Below are 21,823 nucleotides of genomic sequence, written 5' to 3' on the forward strand. Positions count from 1 at the left end.
CCAATTAACTAAAATTTAAGTTTTATTCATTCAAAAACTACAAGTAAGTAACATTCATTGTAGCGAATTATATTCGCAACTATTCACTGTTGTGACACATTTATCTGAATCGAGGAAATGGAAAGTTTTCGCTACACAGTATATAAACAACATGCAGACGGCGGAAGGCGACGACATCCTAGACGGGCTCACTCTTTCGGCAATCTGTGTATTTAATGTAGAGTAGTAAATAAATTAATACAAAATTTAAGATAAAATGTCCAGAACGATTTTAAGCTAAGCTAATATATATATAATTAAATAGAAAATTAAATTTGTAGAAATAAGAGTTATTTATGCCTTGTGTCTCAGAAACTTTAGTTAAATTCGACATCCATAAATTTGTGTTTTGAAAATGTATAGTCATTCGGAATATACTATGAATAGTATAAGTATACCTAACCATTTTATAATATTAGAATTAACCCAAAAGCTTTACGTTTTTAAACCCCCGATCAAACAATGAAGATTTATGTATTCTACCCAAATTTCAAAATGTCAAACATTTAATTACAAAAAACAAAAGAATGTTCCAATGAGAATGCACGACATATTTCCCGCCGAAAGTTGACAGTTTGCGCCGTCTCTCTCGCTCTTAGCGGGAAAGCTTCATTCAGTTGTTTTCTGAATTTCAGTGTCATGGACGTACGGTGCGGTGCAGATTCGAGCGCGGAAAGTATCGGCCTTTTTATTAGTCATTGAAGTTTGATTTACGGCGTAAAAAGTGGTCTAAAATATATTTGTATTTTATGAATATGAATATGTGTTGAAATAGTTATAGTTAATAATAATAAAGTTTTGTGAAGTGTCAATATGAATAATTAATACGGAAGTTTAAGTGGAATAACCGTTCTAATAGTTGAAGCTATTTTAGTGAATTAAAAAATGACAAGTCAGTGTGTGTGAGCAATAATGAATGCAACGGAAATATTGGATTTGTTCAATTCGAGTGTGAACCTGAGTGGGACCCTTCCCTTTGGGTCAGAGCTGGATATACTGTTCCAACCGGAGAGTGTGCTCATAGCACTATATGTGCCCATTATTTTGGTATCTTTGGTGTCTAATATACTCCTTATTGTGGTAGCTGTTAAGTGCAATTATACTAAGAAGTAAGTATGAGATTTGTTTGGATTTTTTATTAATGATTTAGTGTATGCAATGTATCAGGAGTGATTTCTATCTCATATAGATTTAATAACATCGAAATGCTTCCAATAAATCCACAACATAAAATTCGACATTCGTAAACATAATGTTTTAGCTCACTTAAATAAATTTTAATAAAGAGATAAACTTCTTAGCTACACAGATATGGAATTTCAAATTGTAAGTAGAGTTTTATGGTTAAAAGCAAATTTCGTCTGTTTCTCTACATTTTTCCTATTAGTTTTCGACGCATTTCAGAGCTCAGACTCTATGAATCTTAAGCAATTACCGAACTTCAATATTAAGCAGGTACCTATTTGTCATATACTGGCAGTAGTCTTGTCTTATTACTATTACTTCATTATTAGTTCACGATATCTTAAGGAGCCTTCGTAAAGCTCGCTAAGAGTGTAAAAGATTGAAACTCATTAGCAGTTTAATATGTTATAAATATTCGCAATCATCACAATATTGGAAAGTTTATTTTATACACACAATCATAAAATGAATTGGAGAGAAAGAATAACATTTTCAAACACATGTTTACAAAACAATATCGTCGTCAAAAAGTATGAAGCTAGCTGTCACATGCAATGGAGTGGAACAGCAAACTGGATACATGGTCGTAATTCTCCTAACTTTGGCTCGAATGCAGCAATTCTATTACAAAAGTTTTTATTTCTTATTTCTGTACGTACGTACCGAGGCGTTTGATTGACGTGTATCTAGAATTTGTAATTAAAGGAAATTCAAAAGACTAATTTAGAAATATACGGATATGCCTTATTAGGTCCTTTAGTTAAATTGACAAATTATGTTTGAAAATATACGTTGAAATGTTGAAAATAAGCTCTCAGTGACTTTATCAAAAAGTAGTGAATCTATTTTACTATCCTATTCCTAAACGTTGTAAGAATTGTGACCAATCTGTTTGTGTGTTCTTAACTTTGAAATAGAGGTCCAATACCAATTTGATAAAAATATTTGTTCTAAAATACATTGCTTAGAGATTTTTTATTTATTTGCTAAAACCTTGGCTAAAACATAAAAAGGGACAATTTGTGACAATGGCTGACATTAAAATATGACGTAAATAATAGAATACAAACCTTATCACAATCCTTTTGTGTCAACGTAGCCTGTAAGATAAGCAGCCTGAATATTAAATGTTTTTGCGTTAATACATTTTGGTTTTGAAGTATTTAAAGATCACGGATTAAATAATTCTAACTGTAGGGCTTTCATAATTTTATTCGATTTAATGATTGCTACTATTGCTGATTCGGAACTAACTATGCTACGCAATATCGTTCACGGACCAGCTTGCGGGCAATTTCAAGTATTTCTATGTCTCATGTATTATTCCGATATAACCGTTATTGATTGTAAAGTTTTATCCAAATCCATCTAGTAGTTTTTTCAAACATCCATCGATACTAACCAATTTTCGCATTTATAAAATTTGTAGGATAAAACATTCATCCACCTAATTGATAATGATTTGTTAGCATTATATTAATGTTGTTTTAGTTGTTGAAATCGTTCGACCCCAAATGCAAGTTTTAAAGCAATTCTGACCCCACCGCAGACCCGGAGCCTCAACTAACAAGAACAGTTAGGCAATCGTTGTAGTATAGTTAAATGTTCAATGTTCATAAAGTGATGTTCACAAGGTTTAAATTGCAAGCCACACTATTTTAGTAACTAGTACTTATTTAATGAATAAGATAATGTACCTAATGATTGCTCTATATCTCTATTGCTCTATGTAAAATTTAGCTAATAATGCAGTATTTTCTATTCAAACATGTACGATCAGAAAGTTAAAAGGAAATACTTACCATATAATTATTTGTATTTAATTACGTATGGTATTAATTTAAACTTTCTCCTCAAATTAACGGAAGGGTTTACCTTTTAATTTAATGGTGATTTGAAACTTTTTATTGAAAGAGTTTTTTTCTGAAAGACAATTAATGTTTCAGGGACTTGGTGTTGTTATTTGTTTAATTTAATATCCCTGTACCATAGAAGCTGGCACGTGTAGCTTGTTATTTTAATATATGTGTATACAAGGTGTATACATTGTATGTAGTTCCTATCACATCATTAAGCTTTAATGACACTGAGTGAATTCTGCACAATCTTATCTCAAAATAGGTCATGTTTTTACATCTCTGCAAACAATGAGCCGCCACAAAAAGCACTCTGAAAACATGAAAACTCACGTATTTTCTTTTGGCGTCATCATAAGTAAAGAGTAAATATCATTTTTAGGGTTCCGTAGCCAAAATGGCAAAAACGGAACCCTTATAGTTTCGTCATGTCCGTCTGTCCGTCTGTCCGTCTGTCCGTCTGTCACAGCCGATTTACTCGGAAACTATAAGTACTACAGTGATGAAATTTGATGGGAATATGTGTTGTATGAACCGCTACAAAAATATGACACTAAATAGTAAAAAAAAGAATTGGGGGTGGGGCCCCCCATACATGTAACTGAGGGATGAAATTTTTTTTTTCGATGTACATACCCGTGTGGGGTATCAATGGAAAGGTCTTTTAAAATGATATAAAGTTTTCTAAAAAACATTTTTCTTAAAGTGAACGGTTTTTGAGATATCAGCTCTCAAAGTCGTAAAAAGTATGTCCCCCCCCCTCTATTTTTATAACTACGGGGTATAAAATTCTAAAAAAAATAGAGGTGATGCATGCTAATTAACTCTTTCAACGATTTTTGGTTTGATCAAAGTATCTCTTATAGTTTTTGAGATAGGTTGATTTAACTGTAATTTATTATATTTGCTGCTACGGAACCCTTTGTGCGCGAGCCCGACTCGCACTTGGCCGGTTTTTTAAATGCTCTTTATGTGTTAACGCGCGAATAAAAATTCAAAATTTATTTATCATTTTATAAACGGCGACGTCTCCTCGGCTCTTTAACTTTTATGTGGATGAGCTGATTGTCGGGCTCAATAGAACTGGTGTCGGCTGCTCGATTGACGGTAAATTTGTCAACAACTTAAGTTACGCAGACGACATGGTTTTGTTGGCTCCATCAATCAGTGCGTTACGAAAGCTTTTAGAAAAGTGTGAAGATTTTGCCGTGGCCCACGGGCTCAGATATAATGTAAAGAAGAGTAACCTTTTAGTGTTTCAATCACGTGGTTTTAGAGTTGACTCAGTCCCGCCGGTGTTTCTCGACAATACACCATTACAGAGGGTCTCTCAATACAAGTATCTGGGCCACTGGGTCACGGATGAACTCGTGGATGATGCCGACATTGAGAGGGAGAGGAGGGCGTTGGCCGTCAGGGGTAACATCCTGGCCCGTAGGTTTGCACGCTGCTCTCGCGAAGTAAAGGTGAGTCTGTTTAAAGCGTTTTGCCAATCGTTTTACACGTGTAGCCTATGGGTTAGCTACACCCAGAGAGCGATCAATACCCTCCGGGTGCAATATAATAATATGTTTAGGATGTTGCTGGGGTTGCCGAGATACTGCAGTGCGTCAGGAATGTTTGCGGAGGCGCGCACTGACGGGTTCCACGCAATCATGCGGAAAAGAGCTGCATCCATGTTGCGCCGTGTCCGGCAATCGTCCAGCAGCATCCTATCTCTCTTCGTGGATAGATGGGAAAGCAATGTCTTGAGACATTGGAATAAAATCCATGTCTCAAGCACATTATGATTTAAAATAGTATTGTTGATAATGAATTGTGTAATTTTAATACTAACATAGTTTTTTAAGGTAACATGATACTAACAATTATATGGATATTGCAATTATCTGAATTAAATTAAATAAATAAATAAAAATAAATAAAAATAATAATATCTGATTACTCGAAATACTTAAACCTCAATTTTGAACTATAGTACTATCAGGTGAGAATGTATTTATTTGAGAATTTATTTATTGGTGTACAGGATATTATATATTCAAAGCTTCATTTTAGAAGGAATAGTTGTAATTTCTGAACCAAAAACTCAATTATTGTTCTACACGATGTTCTATACATCGTGTAGAACAATAATTTACACGATTTTATACAATAATTTACACGATTTCATTAATTAAACATATATTCCAGAAATAGCTGACGAGAATTAGAAGTTTCAAGGATCACTTATCACTTTGAACCACGTCTCAAATATTATATGGTTGGAATATGGATCAGCTTTTAAGTGTTATGCAAAATAGCCGATCGTGGAGTAGGTTTTGGTGAATCCAATAATACCAGAAAATGGATGGCCTTGTCCAAGCCTGTGTATTTTAAAAGAATTAAGAGGAAGTAGGATAAGAGCATTTTACGTCTAAATGGTAATGAAAAATTATGTTACTGGAATTGTCAAATGACAAAAGCGTGTTTTTTTACATATTCTGAGTAAAATTAAATTCATCCTCTAAATAGTTGAAATATTTCATCGGATTGTAGTTCGTAAAAAACAGATATATTAGCTACATTTAATATTTTATCTCACTATTACAAATTAATTATATTTCGAAACAAATGAGCAAATTTTAAAGTCTTCTTTTTAATAATAACTTAATTTTAACATCGTAAATATTGAATGCTTGCTAATTTAAAATAATCTGTTTTATGAAGTTAATACTACGGTATTTGGATTTATTTAATAAAGAACAACTTGATTAAATAATTTTCTTGCTTAATATTACAAACTCTCTAATTTACTACTCAAACTTATACCCTAAGGTAGAATTACAACAAAGCAAGTAAAATAATTTTAGTAAATTATTAAACAACAGTTTATGTTCTACGCAACGTGGGACTCTCAGGTATGTACCTAGGTTTGATTCAACTATTGTTGTATTATGGTAGCAGAGCAAAATAAATAATAACAAACATAATTCGTTGGTATACGGAGCGTGGTTCGCCGACCACTGGGTTTTTTGGGTAAAACGTAACAAATGAAGTAAATGAAGCATAAATTAATATAGCCTGTGGAGAGGTGAGTGCGGTCGTTGGTAACAATAATACATAATCCTTGTTTAAATACAATGCTAATATCTTTAAAGGTAAACTTTAGTTCGTGCCTATTGTTGAATTTGATGTTGATTAGAATTAGAGCAGATTAGTTATTATATAATAATTTGATTTCGTTCAATTAATTTCATATTTAAACTTAGTTTAAAACATTATTGTATGTATAATTGTATAATTAACCATTGGCACTAAATTTTTGAAGTCATTGTTGAAGAGCTATTAAATTTCAAGTTTAATTTTATTATTTTTTTTCAAAATTATCATAATATATCAAGTTTAGCGAGTCCAGCACTTTCGTAAAGTAATGTAATATTAAAAAATGTTGTGTGGTTTTATGAAACCACGGTAAAAGTGAAACTGTTCGAACGGTTCCGAACACTGCTTTGTGTAGCGCATGTCGCGTGACGGTCGGCTGCCGAGTAGGTATACCTACTTACAGTAGCGATACACGCGACATGCGCTACACAGACCAAAAAGTTTGAGACGATGTAATAAAAGTTTCACTTTAATAATTTTTGCTATATTGCACTGACTTTTCATCTGTTTGCAAGTATGAGTAACACAAACGACTTATGGGTCATTGTCAAATTTTGCGCAGGTAAACTTGTCCCTCAAAACTTTTTTACTTCTATACCATTAAAAAATTAACTGTCACTCAAAACTTTCAGCAAATACAAACTTAATCGCATTACTAATAATATATTAATAAAAGAAAGGCCTATTTTTAATTTTTTATTTTATTTTTTAAAGTAACATTGTGGTTTTTTCTGGTAACAGAAGGGTTTTCCATACAAATTTGACCTGTCCCAAGTAGCACTTCGTTACAGAAAATATAAAATAACTACAATTTCCAATATACCAACCCACATCAATTAAAATATTACTATAAACAGAATATTGTAAATATTTCTAAGAGTAGATTTTAAAACCGATCAGTGCTAAAATTTATTTTATAAAATTTTTTTTAACTTTGTCCCACGTAGTGTTTAGAATCGTGTGCTCTACTATGTTACTAAATAAATAATTACTCAAAATAGAGGTGGCGCTGTTTTCGACTTTCTATTAGCTTGAGCAAGGTTTCTGCAGCCATTGTGGTCGTTCGTTAGGTCGGGGGGAGGGGTACATTGAATTTCAGTCGACCGCATGGCGTTGAGCGTGCCGCGTGTTTTTATTCCGCATCAACATTGTTACCTCCCTATTAACGTAACTAAAACCGTTTTTTTCTATTATTTTACGTTCAATTTGGGGGTAATTATGCTCAATTTGAAATAAAAAAATAACTAAATGCATTATTCTATGATTTATGTCTTTTAGAATGTAAAATTTACAACTCTGTTATCATCATTCTGTTACTTAGCTCATGGTAACAGAGTTGAGTAAGCATGTATTCTTTAACTTTTGTTTGAAATTTTATATTTGTAATATTTTTTTTCTTAATAATCGGTTTCCTAAAGTAATTTTGAGTTGTTATATGTAAATAAATCATATATAATTAAATGTAACCTTGAAGATATTGTTACAGGATATTCTGCCGTTATTAACGCCCTTAAAATGCTTCTCACGCTAGCTGAGCAGCAAGCAAGTTAAGAGAAACATATCGCAGTTATTTACAGATTATATAAAATTGAAGTAACAATTACAAACAGTTAACAAGAGATACGAGACGTATTAAAAACAATGCAACAGAGAAAAACGAAAAAAGTCTAAAAATAAGGACGGCAATCCAGTAAATCCAGTAAAAACTATTAAAAAACGCCATGAAAAAGTTAAGAATCGGAAGGAAAAGTATGCTATTGATAAAATATTTGACAAGAAGGCCGTTAAATTCTCTAGGCAGGAAATACAAATTATAAAAGAGTGTCTTGCTGTGGATCAAAGTTTCATATGAAAAAAATCAGCCCACATGTAAGAAAAATGTTTTAAAAACCAAAATCAATCTTTTCGAACGTGAAAACATATCAAGAGTATGCAATTTATTCACTTATAGTACAAAAAGAACAACTAAGTTACTGTGTTACAACTCTGTTATTTTCGTGTCCCGAAGATTAAAGAACATATTTACGAAATTTTGGAAAAGCTATTCAATATAATACTGCTATATTACAATAGGTTAATTTGCCAGTTAATGAAGCGGTTATATGTTGTTATTAGCTGTTAATTTATAGATATTTCATGGAGTTGTGTAGAATTTAAGGTTTGTTATTTTTCATAAAGTAACAGAGTTGACTAAAACTTTAAATGAATTACTGTAAAACTTAAAAAAAGCTTGTACTTCTAATGGTGATTATAAGATATAAGACTGTAATTAATATAAAAGCCAAAATATGTGCGACTGGCTTATTTAATTTTATGATAAAAGGTAAAGTATAATGATAACAGAGTTGTATTTTTTCACCACCCTGACGCACTAAATCTGAAATAAATCTTAAATTATTAGCTAAAAATCGCGGCCAACTTAAATAAACCCTACTTCAGTTGTTTTAACAGGCACAGGCATAAAGAAAAGTTCAATTTTAAAATATTTTCTTTTTCACATTTTTGAAATCTGGAGTTACGTTTACCTGCGCAAAATTTGACAATGACCCTTATAATATTGATGAGATTTTACAGAAAAGATGAAAATAATAACAATATTTCAATAACTTCTTAATAAATAAGGCATTGGTTATGTCAGAAACACATTATCCAAAAGAAAAAAATATTAGTAAGAAGGTAAGAAAATATTCTCACACTAACATGAGCTTTTTTTTAAAACTTTTGTTTTTTATTTTTAAACTTTCAAAGAAAGTATACATATATTTAAGTCTCTTGCGGAAATATAAATTCAGTTTGTGAATAGCAAGGTTGTTCCTATAATGTGATATGTAGAATGTAAGTGCTTATTTTCGTGAATGAGATGATTTATGTAATAAAAGGATTGCGACAAAAGCTCTGAATTGTATGTTTTATAAAAACTCAATCTGTGTGTTTAGGTACGTCGTACCCAAAATAAGCTGCACTATTCCTGCTTTTAAAATTATATCCAAGACAAAAACATCTCAAAATCTACTGCAGATAAATATAATTGATGCCAAAAACGTGAATTTTAAAATAATCTTTATGTTATATTAAAGCCAATATAATCAATCAAATCAAAACAAGACAATATCAAGCATTATCTATTATATCATTGAAATTCGATAGCGAGTTTATAAAAGCTCATGGCAGAGGCGCGCAAAGCATTAACGCTTTTCAGAACAAATAGTGAAATGTTCAAGGCCCTAACATGTCAGTATTACAAATGAATCGTGAAAACAAGAACATGACTAGCGAGATATTATTAGAAATGTTGTGATTCACTTTTTCAATAACACTTAGTGTATTTATGAACGAAACGAAACAATATTTCAGAATTTGTTCGAACAAAATTATTGGGTTTCATCTGATGAGTTATAGTAATAGTGAATTGATGCGTTATCTCGAAATTGCAATACATTAATCTGCTTATCTGTATTAGGGTATTAATGTGCAATGGAGAGGATATGAGTATTTTACTTAGCTAAATGTTCTGGTTTGTAGGCCTGCTGTACTACAAGATCATAATATTATACATATAATATGCATACGTGTCCATATTATTTATGCTATAATTTATAAAGATGTTATTGGCCATTACAATATGAAGATAATTCATTATTATTTCGAGTATAATTAATAACAATGTTTCTGTATCTCGTCTTGCGGCGGTATTAGTCAAAATGCCAAAAATAATTATTGGGGCGTATGATATTATTTACCTTATTACATATATTGTATATAACTTTGTATCCAACACCCACAACACTAGACTTGTGTTCTTATTGAAATAATATATGATGGCTCTACACCGATAAAACTAATCACTCGACGAAAAAACTAAGCTAATTGACTAATTGTTAACACTAATATAATATACCAGTCACTTACCAGTCATCTATAATAATCATTAATCACCCTTAATACTTTCTCACAAGCCAAAAGTCAAGTCACGTGCGCCCCTGACGGACAAAGCTAAAGGTCACCAATACTTCTGTTTCCTTGTGTTTTTCTTTTGGTGCTACATTAACTTGCTGTTCGTATTTCAATGGAACTCTTGACCCAATTCTTGTTTTTAATGTGCAGTAAGTTTATTGAATACTGGCGCTCTCCACTTTAAATTATTTGAATTAAAAACACAGCTTTTGTTCCGACAACAAATTGCGCTTTTTAGCTTTGGAATGCTTGAGGTTGTAAAACTGTAATAATATTATTATATTACAACGAAATACAGATTTTTTTTGTTTGTTACTTTCATAAAAACAACACAACAATATTAAAATATTACTACGAAGTGCTGGAACCTGGAAATTATGACGAATTTTTTTTTATAATTTTTAAGAAATAACAAATTTTTATAAATAATTGATTTCAAACAGTGAATTTTCTATTTTATGTTGAATCAATGATTTAACAAACCAAAATGTAACTAAATAAATTAAATAAAACTATATCATGCTTTCAATACTCAGCAAAACACATCGCCTGTATTCATAAATTCCTAACAATCTTTTGTAGAGACTACGGCCAATTAACCCACACTATGTTATATTTGTTATCCGCTCCAGACCCATTTATATTCGTACAGCTGACTAAACATCTTAATATCGCAATCACTCCTCATAATTGTTACCCTTATCAATACAATGTTGTTAGTACGAGAACTGGATAGAGAGTTAGATAGTAGGGGGTTTTGGATATCATATGTAATTGTGAGTGTGAGATAGTTTTAATAAGTATTTGGGGCAAATATAACAGGAATTAAAAAAGTGTAAATAATATAATATTTTCGATAGGTGGGATGTGACTTATTACTTCTGTTGACTGCTATGTAGGTACAATATATCTTTATAAAGCCATTTTAGTATAAAACTTCATCCAAATCAGAACCAAGCAACAAACTTAAACATAAGCATCCTAATAATAGTATTATAAATGCGAAAGTTTGTGAGGATAAATGGATGGATAGATGGATGTTTGTTATTCTTCCACGCAAATACTACTGAACCGATTACAATGAAATTTGGTATATGTAGGTAGTTGAAGACATAGGCTATTTTTTATTCCGGAAATCCCACGGGGACGAGAACTGTGCGGGGTTTTCTTTATAAACGCGGGTGAAAGCGCGGGCGGAAAATTTAGTGCAGATTTATAACAATAGAAAGGTTAAACCGGAAATAAAGTAAATATTATCACAATCTTTGTAAAATACAAAGATTGTGATAATAATTTATATGAGTGAGAGGAACTTTCATAACAAGTTAAAACGTTACATGAATTGTCGGACAAAAGTTTATGAAGTCGAAAGAAAAGTTTTGAATTAAGAATAGGGTTGTTAAAGAATTAAATTATACGTAAAGTTTCGTATTCAAATGGCAAAGAATCCTGGTATTAACAATCAATTCTTCAACCGATTTATGAGTTTGTGTATCATAACCAAAGAATACGCAATCAAATTTAAAAGTTACGGGCCGTTTTCGAAAGAAAAAGAATGTTTTAATCCTCACCCCTCGCCAGTACATAATATATATTGTATGCTATTTGTTATTGGTATAGAATACTTTGTATAACTTATAATATTAGTAAATGCTTATTAAAAAGATCAGAAAATGGAAATCTTTAATATCTCTGTCTATCTATGCAATACAGATTCGTTTAATTTAATTTTACGTATTAATTGGATGTAGTCAAAGATATTGTTCATCGGAGTCAATAATTAAGGTGTTGTCAATCAACAATTATTATTTTGTTTGCTGTGGTTGAATGATCAAACCATTCATGGACAATGAAATATTTAATTCTTAAAATTTAATGTTAAGTATAATATAAAGTGCGAAATACTTGATTGTTATAAAATATTTTTTTATAATCAATAATGTTTTTATGTTTTATATAACGTGTACTAATTGAATTATATTGAAATGCTATGAGTACAATATTTTTTAATTTTATTAAATAGGTAGATTTCTAATAGGAATTATTAATTAATTGAAAGTATGCTTAAATTGTTCATTATTAATTATTATAAGGTGTTTGTTATAAAACCATGAAAGCGTTAACTGGATAATTGCTAGGCTAATATTAATAGTATTCATAACCCAGTTTCTGATTAATGACTAACCTTCTTAGCGAAGTAAACGGATCGATTGTGCCGAGTTGTAGGCGATTAAAACTTTGTACAATACATCATACCTTTACCTATGTGAATTCAATTCAAATTTATTTTCTTAAAGGAACATTAGCTTTACTTTCTTTGGACTGTAGTAATTGAAAAGTCCTGGATTCGATTCCGATTGAAAAAAATCTAAATTGCTTGTAAAGAAAACGGATTTTGCGTAATTGAACACGGATCTTCCTTTGTTAATTTGTCTCAACGTAATTACAAATTTAGAAATTAATTAAATGGGATAAATGGTTGCAAATTAAAAAGTTTTAAAAATAAAGAAAGGTCAGTGGACATTTTTAAATTAATTTTTACACTTGTATACCTTTTGCTTGAGGAAGAACAGTTTTAATATTAATATCACACTGCCCCGGAAATTTCTGAAAGGTTGTTTTATAAAGACGCGGGCGTGAAAAGAAGCGAAGCGATGAAATTATTTCCTCTAAAAATATATGAAGAATATTACAATTTTCAATGACAATATCACCAAACTAAATTGGTCTATTCACTAACAAGTTTAATATATTATAGTCACAATAAAGCTAAATAAAGAGCAATCAAACAACCCATTAGTTTGTATTGATGTATTGAAATAAGATTTACTGTTACATAAATTATTCTTCTCGTGATTAGATACATTAATTTGGTACCAATGTACCTATCTATCTATTTATTTTCTCCAATTATTTGTATTTCTGTATATTTAATAATATATAACATCTGTTAAAAATTATTTAACACTATAATTAATAGTAAAAATATCAACTGCTAAATTCTGCATAGTACCAGAAGCAGAATAAACATTAACGTCTTATACTTTATTACGACCATAAAATAGTTTATAGGTCAGCTATAAACTATCCGCCGAAAACTATATTATTGTCTTTACTATTCCATCAATTGACCTATTTGTTTAATTTAGGTAATTACCTTTTTTCATTGACAGGAAAGGAGCGTTTAATGAAGATTCTTAGTAATATTACATAGAAGAAATTGTGTTTGTTTGTTTGTCGCAACGAAGTGTTTATGATATTATTTTTGTGGTAGGCAAGAGAGTCAATTTTTTTTCATCGCAGTGAATCAAATCATTTCCATGATAATTTACTTTGACTACACGTGTAACTAAGGAGGTTAAAGTAAATTGATTATATTTATATATAATACTGTGTTTACTTGGAAAAATAACCTGTGAATAAAATTACGCAATTGAAAGAAATTTGTCGAAAAACAAAATTAGTTAATTTTGGCTTGTTCGTAAAATAACCTTTGCCTTTAGCCAAACGTCAAAACGCAATGGAATAGAATCCGCTAGCGATACAAATTGTCATAAGCGTACGATATTTCGCTAAGGATTTGTTCACCCTACCAACGACGAAGACGACCACAAACAAAATTTTCATCCAGTCGCAATTTAACAAAATTGTGAATAACACACTTAAAAATAAAATATTAAAAATTTCCTGTCGTTCTGGTGATTGGAATTTTTTTTTGAGCTCAACGAATAAAAAAATAGATTTTTCGTTGAAACGGTGGCTCCTAGATAAAAATGTATTTGAAGTTTTTTATAGATAATTTTATGAACTACAATTTTGGTAAAAGGTTAATTACCTTTTACCAAAATTGTAAAAGGTAATTAGTATGATTAACTTACTGTCTCGGCGAAAATCGCAAAAAACCTATTTTTATATTAACTGTACTCAATTTTTTTTCTTTCTGAGTACCAGTATGACGGGAAATTTTAATATTTTATTTTGAACAAATTTCGGCAAGATTGGAATTTTGGTCGTGGTCGTCGTCATCGTTGGTAGTGTGACCGAATCATTACCAAAATGTCATGAGCTTATGTCAATAATTAGCGTTAGCAGTTTCTATTCCATGGCGTTAGGTACGTTTGTCTAAAGGCCAATGTGTTAAATTACCATTAGGAAGTTGATACATTTTCGATCGCAAATTATTTTACATCAGCAAACGAATTCGCTTGAATTTCATTGAGTTCATTGTTCTGAAAATTTATGCTATGGAGCTGAAAGTTTTGATTCAATTTATAGGTTTCCGATTAATTGGGAGTAGAACAACTATTACCATTTTAAAACGTTTGGGTTAAATAATTAAACTACAAATGTTAAATACGTATCGATTATTCATTTCACAGCTTCTGTTAAATTGATACACATACGTTACCATCGAATTCGCGACCTCAAACCTAACCTAACCTAACCTAACCCAACCATCATCACATTCATATCAATATAGCGCTTAATATCAAACTACATATTTTCACATTTTCTAGTCCTTTTTTTTGTTCCCATCATCGCTCTTTTTTATCCTGTAAGGGAGGAAATCCATTCGCAGAGGTTTAAGCATTCCTAGGTAAATGTTCATGGGCGGTGTTGGTCACTTACCATGAAGTGATTCATCTGCTTGTTTTTCCGCTACAAAATGATAACCACTTAAAATATATTTCCAATGTGAAACACACAGCGCGCGCGGGCGCATTGTATTCAAAGTCAAATAGTGCTGGATATGAAATATTTTTATTTCACAAATATTCATCAAACAGATGTGAATGGAGATGGACGGTTGCCAGAATTGTTTGAAATGGCGCCAAAAATACAATAGAAAAACTCGTAGTAAATGTGTTGAAGCCTGTTACGTGTATTGATTGAACGATTAAATTCAATTGAGACAACAGAATTTCCATAAATAAATATTGTAAATAAAGGATGGAAAAATATACAGGGTGTCCCAAAAAGTAGTGATGAACGGAAGCTGGGAGATAGAGGACCTAGAGGGCTATCCGAATCACCCCCATGTATGTTATGCGATTTTTCGTATTTTCGGAGTTATGACGTTTTTTTCAATTTTTCACCTATCGTCGAGTACGATGTTATTTTCACTCATGGTGACGTCAATTATTGCGCTAGATGCTTGATTTTTTTTTGTTTGCTAAGCTGAAAGATAGGCCAATTCAGTATGGAAACATTTACTATCGTTAGATCTTCGAATGGAATAAAAAAAAGAATTAAATTCCAAGAAAGATAAAATTACCCAGTATGTTCACCACTTCAAGGGCCCGTAAAAAAATAAAATCACATAAAAAGTTTTCCGTTTGGCTTTTAAAAACTTGCTCTATCTATCAGGTAGCTACCCTGAAAATTTCATTTTATTATTCAGAAGGCTTCAATCGAAAAATTTAAATTTAAATGTGGTAAGTGCAAAAATTGAATTAACATGATGATCAATAAAAACAAATTAAAACCAATAACAAGGTGTTTAATTATTACCAGAAATTTTTAAAATGACCCCGCTGTTGCTCAGTGCAAGTGCGACATCACCGTAAAAAGTTGTCTTTTAAATGTCTGAATGCCCTTTTATCATTTTTAATGGTTTCTTCTGCTACTATGAATTTTCGGGTTATTTCGTTCAAATTGTGGTATTCTCTCAAGTAGCCGAGGTCTTTTAGTATCCCCATTGAAACAAATCAATGGGGTTTAGGTCGAGGGACCATGGAGGTCAGGCTTTAAGGCAGGCGTCACCAGCGCATGCGCAGGCTGCAACGACCAATCCATCTTTCGTATGTATCTTTGCCTTTTAGCCTGGCCTCCACAGTCCCCGGACATAAACCCTATTGATTTTTTTCCGTGGGGATACTACAAAGACGAGAGACTGCCACAATTTGGACGAAATAACCCGGAAATTCATAGTAGCAAAAGAAACCATTAAAAATGATAAAAGGGCATTAGACATTTAAAATACAACTTTTTACGATGATGTCGCACTTGCACTGAGCAACAGCGGGGTAGCTACCTTATAGATAGAACAAGTTTTTAAAAGCCAAACGGAAAACTTTTTTTATGTGATTTTATTTTTTTACGGGCCCTTGAAGTGGTGATGTTCACCACTGGGTAAGTTTATCTTTCTTGGCATTTAATTCTTTTTTTTATTCCATTCAAAGATCTAACGATAGTAAATATTACCATACTGAATTGGCCTATCTTTCAGCTTAGCAAACCTGCCTGAAAATCTCCGTGTGAAAATCTCCGTGTGAAAATCTCTGTGTGAAAATCTCTATGTGAAAATCTCCGTGTAAAATCTCCGTGTGAAAATCTCCATGTGACAATCTTCGTGTGAAAATCTCTGTGTGAAAATCTATGTGTGAAAATCTCTGTGTGAAAATCTCTGTGTGAAAATCTCTGTGTGAAAATCTCTGTGTGAAAATCTCTGTGTGAAAATCTCTGTGTGAAAATCTCTGTGTGAAAATCTCTGTGTGAAAATCTCTGTGTGAAAATCTCTGTGTGAAAATCTCTGTGTGAAAATCTTTGTGTGAAAATCTCTGTGTGAAAATCTCTGTGTGAAAATCTCTGTGTGAAAATCTCTGTGTGAAAATCTCTGTGTGAAAATCTCTGTGTGAAAATCTCTGTGTGAAAATCTCTGTGTGAAAATCTCTGTGTGAAAATCTCTGTGTGAAAATCTCTGTGTGAAAATCTCTGTGTGAAAATCTCTGTGTGAAAATCTCTGTGTGAAAATCTCTGTGTGAAAATCTCTGTGTGAAAATCTCTGTGTGAAAATCTCTGTGTGAAAATCTCTGTGTGAAAATCTCTGTGTGAAAATCTCTGTGTGAAAATCTCTGTGTGAAAATCTCTGTGTGAAAATCTCTGTGTGAAAATCTCTGTGTGAAAATCTCTGTGTGAAAATCTCTGTGTGAAAATCTCTGTGTGAAAATCTGTGCCTGTCGCTCGCGGCTGCGCTCGCGACAGGCACAGATTTTCAATAAGTGACATTTGGCTTACAGTTGTGCGTAGCAGAGAGTTATATTACGTGATGGTCATATTTTACTAAACTACATGGTTATTTATAATGTCCAAACTCAAGTAGGTATATGAATTCATTCAGAAGTATCGTGAAAGGCTGCTTATGGCCTTTCACGATGGCCAGATGTAACGCTATGAAATATCATGTAGCTGTAGGAACGCTTGCAATGATTTTTTTAAAGTATAGATACGTCACCCGGGCACGTTTTTTTATGTGATTTTATTTTTTACGGGCCCTTGAAGTGGTGAACATACTGGGTAATTTTATCTTTCTTGGCATTTAATTCTTTTTTTTATTCCATTCAAAGATCTAACGATAGTAAATGTTACCATACTGAATTGGCCTATCTTTCAGCTTAGCAAACAAAAAAAAATCAAGCATCTAGCGCAACAATTGACGTCACCATGAGTGAAAATATCATCGTACTCGGCGATAGGTGAAAAATTTAAAAAAACGTCATATCTCCGAAAATACGAAAAATCGCATAACATACATGGGGGTTATTCGGATAGCCCTCTAGGTCCTCTACCTCCCAGCTTCCGTTCATCACTACTTTTTGGGACACCCTGTATAAATCAATGATGTTAAATGTTGAACATTGTAATGTTATAGGATTTCTTCTCATATTCATTGTTCGTGAAAAGGAAACCTTTTATTTATAAATATGTTCTTTATCTTATTTCTGAGAATGTGCTTATTATAACCAAAAATAACGAATCTTTATACTTTACTTTTGTAGATCCAGTTAGAAATAAAATAATATTTTAAAATAAATAAATAAATAATGTATGCATACCATGTTTACTTGCAAATAATCGATTTATTTATTTATTTAAAAATATTTTCAATAAGAAATAAAAAGGAAAGAGGAATATATCCGAATAAATTCGAATGCGATATAAACTTGCATATTTCTTCGACGGAACTGAAAAAATATAAACGCTGAAAATAGACTGAATGCAACCGATTCAATAACACAAATCGAACGAAAACGTTCAAAGATAGAATCTAAAAAGCTAGATTATAGTGGCTGTCTCCTAAGCTGAATTATAATAAAATTATAGAATTTGTACTAATGGCAAAAACTTTAAACAATTTGTAATGTTTTTTTCTTTGAAAGTCTATTCTTTCGTTTTCTATATATTATATCATACATTTTTATAGGGATGAATATAGTTAACAGAAAATAACACAGATTTTATTTATAGGAGTTGAAACATTGGGAATATTGGGAAATGTGTTGAGTTTTAATCAAATTAGGTAGTAGTAAAATGGGATGGGTGAAGTAAATTCGAGCTTTCCAATTCATTGTTAGTATACAATGTGATAGAAGAGTAATGAAAAAATATTGAGTGGTCAAAATATTATTTACGTATTTGTAAGTTGTTAAATTGTAGTATTTACTCCAAAGTAGACTATGGTAATAAATACAATACAAAAGGTCTACTCGCCAAGCCGAGCTGAACTTTTGTATTGTATATTCTCATATTATATTCGTAATATCTAATGTACTAGAATATGAATTAAAATTTGATTTGTAGCGTTCACATTGTGTCTGTTTCAAGATTTATTACTGAATATTTATAACTTTTACTGTGCGTCCTATCCATTTTTAGACTACAGCTGTAACAACCGAGAAAATAGAATACAAATGAATTGAAACCAATACTGCTGACAGTGAAGTTTAGAAACAGCGGCCGATCGTTTGTTTCTATGAGTTGTCGCTGTATTTCGCTAAAGCAATTTCTGTTAAGCAAAAATACGTGCCATCCAATAAAATATTAGCGCGGGTGAAAAGATTTAGCGAGAAATACAAGCTGTCTCTGAGTGATAGATCTGTATTATTACTTTACGCAAGTTTTTCAATATGCTTTGAATTTTGTAATAAATTTCGTTCGCAGCTGGATGTGAAATGAGTAAAAATAAAATAATTTATGTACATATTACCTTCTATAAGAATCTTGTTCGGTTCACATTTTCGATTCTTTCAGTGACACAAATCTACTTTATAAAATTTTGTACTTGCTAGCAATCATGAAGCTGAAAAATTATGGAAATGTTGCAATGGTGTTATGTTTCCGTCAAAGTGTCTGTTAGAATTGAAGTAAATGTAATTTTCTTGTTGCCAACTTGTAGCGAGGGAGACGATTTCATTAAAATATTAGAAGTGGAGCGGTATAGGTTAGGTTAGATAAAGGTAGCTGGTTGATTTTGTTGTTACATGTTTGGAGCTAGGAAAGTTTTGTGTAGTGTAAGTTTCTAGGAATCTTCTGAGACCCAACAAGTCATGTAAAGTGAGTCAGGAATCAACGAAGCATCTGCTGATACAGTTTAATATGTGAATAGGTTTTCACACATCAATTGCTCATTATTTTAATGCAGCTGATAAGCATGAAAGCTTATAATAATATCACGCCATTCATGTATGGTGTTCGTACACCACGTTGCGCGCTGTTATAAAATACTGTATACGGGTTTTACTACCTCATACAATTTTTATAATTTCGTAGCATAAATTGTACCTATTTTGAAACGAAATACAGGGGGATATTAATTATTTTAATCATGGTGAACACCTGTGCCAGCAGCAGGCAAAAGGTTAAAAATATTCCAACCTTTATTTTTATAATTCGTAGCACAAATTGTAGATACCTACGCGTAAACTAAAGACAGGGGACATAATATAAACCTATCGAATACCTCTGCTAGCAATAGGCCAAAGGTTAAAAATATACTGACCTTAATTTATCGAGTCTGGCTTCGGAGTTTGTTCAGCTACGTGCTGTGAATTATAAAAAGTTATGTTGACAGACGAAATTAAATCTTTAAGAATTATAGGCTTCGTCGCTCGTAATTATCCTGTTAGAAAAGGTCTGTTTTGTGGTCTGCATTTGCTTTTATCGTGACGTAAATATGCTTTATTACTGTCGCGATATTTATTTGTTTCTATTTGCTTTATTTTTTAATTAATGCTATTGTTACTTTTGTTCGAAACATTAATTCTAAATACGATTTTTCATGTATGATTAATTGTAATGCGGATTTGGTAATTGGTTTCAATTATTTAAGCGACGCATGATACATTGCAATTATCCGCATATCTGTAATGAATATTAAATCACTTCAAAGTTGATTACCTACTGCGTTTCGATACAGTATTTAGTAGTTTAATATAATAGATTTGTATTTGATGGAATATTACAAAACTATTGAAAATGTATTGTTTTCAGTCAAATCATAAATATCCCTGGTGTTGACTACCTATATAAATAAACTTTAGACTCATAATTTTTCACAAAACAACTTAAGTTTGATCGTTAGCTGAAAGATTAATTTTCAAACTTTCATGCATAAAGCGGTGGAATACCAATAAAGTCAGTAAATCCTCTCCAATGCAGTTTTAATCCTTCAAAATATTAACTTCTCCACTTACCAAGAGTAATTCAAACTGCAGTATATTATTCTAGTGTAAAAGGAAATAGTTCCGAGAGCTTATATAAGGAGTTGGCAAGTCTCTTTTGGGCTTATTTCTTGTGATCATATGATTGGCTTATCTCCAGACTGCGCGGAATAATTTACGTACGACCGACTTAACGATACTTTAAAAGAGATTTTGTGTTGTGTTTTTGCGAAATTTTACGATTACCGGATTCATACTTAAGTTCTGTACATGTAAATACAGTGGGGATTAATGATTATAATATTATGGATACCTTTTAGCTTTAGTATGACAAGACAGGAACATTGTAAAATTATTTAATTGTATTATATATTTGATAACTTTTATCTATCTCTAATTGCGTTTTATCGTAAATTTTCCTTTTGTGTAACCAATGTGTATTGAATTGGTAGGTGGGTACTTATAAATCACATTTTGACCAGGCGGTCAAGGAGGCCCTTGGTACAGTGGTTGGCGCTTGAGCGTAGAACCAAGGGGTCCTGGGTTCGATTCCCGGTGGAGACGAAGAAAAAAAAATGTCTCGGTCTGGCAGGACATAGAAGGCTGATCACCTACTTGTCCCTAAAGAAAATCGATCAGTGAAACAGATGTATGAATAATGTATCTGCCCCTTACCCCACTACGGGGACACGGGACTTAACTTTTTACTTATAAATCATGTGCATTTTAAAATACTCGTATGTTATTTGAAAGGTAATAAATCATATAAATTTATAAAGAATAGAAAAAATTCGATCACGAGGTGGGACTCGAACCCGCATCCTTTCGCGCCATTCCGGGGCGGATGCCTGACCAACTCAGCCACTCGTGACCCGCCAGAGCAATCGAATTTATTCTATTGTTTCAGTTTTATGTGTCTGGAGGGACACACCGCGCGCCATCTATTGAGATGATTAACAACCATTTCATAAATTCATACATTCATTTTATAAATTTATATTTATAAAGCATTTGAATGCCATAAAACCAAAAATATAACTACTGCGGAGGTTTATTCGATAAATGTGACCCTAAAAATATCACGAAAAAACAAGTCTTTTGAAATTTCAGCTCGTTTTAATCTACGCCACTACTCTAATCGCTGAAGGCAATATAGCAAAATATGCAGAACTATTTTTAACTCGATCAAACACAAAAAATCGTAGT

General features: G+C 31.9%; 1 protein-coding gene across 1 annotated transcript in view; it reads left to right on the forward strand.

The window, feature by feature from the left end:
• Nucleotides 1-917: 917 nt before the first annotated feature.
• Nucleotides 918-21,823, forward strand: part of LOC149484319 (neuropeptide FF receptor 2-like) — a 58,783-nt gene continuing 37,877 nt past the window's right edge. The window contains exon 1 of the mRNA XM_089700453.1: nucleotides 918-1,148. Within this exon, the coding sequence (XP_089556579.1) occupies nucleotides 952-1,148 (197 nt within the window). The 5' untranslated portion in view covers nucleotides 918-951. The remainder of the gene's footprint in view (nucleotides 1,149-21,823) is intronic.

The sequence above is a fragment of the Colias philodice genome, chromosome 11 (genome assembly GCF_061535455.1).
Source record: "Colias philodice isolate Cphi_HAF_F1 chromosome 11, ilColPhil1 Martin Lab GWU primary, whole genome shotgun sequence".
In the NCBI taxonomy this organism is placed as follows: Eukaryota; Metazoa; Arthropoda; class Insecta; order Lepidoptera; family Pieridae; genus Colias; species Colias philodice.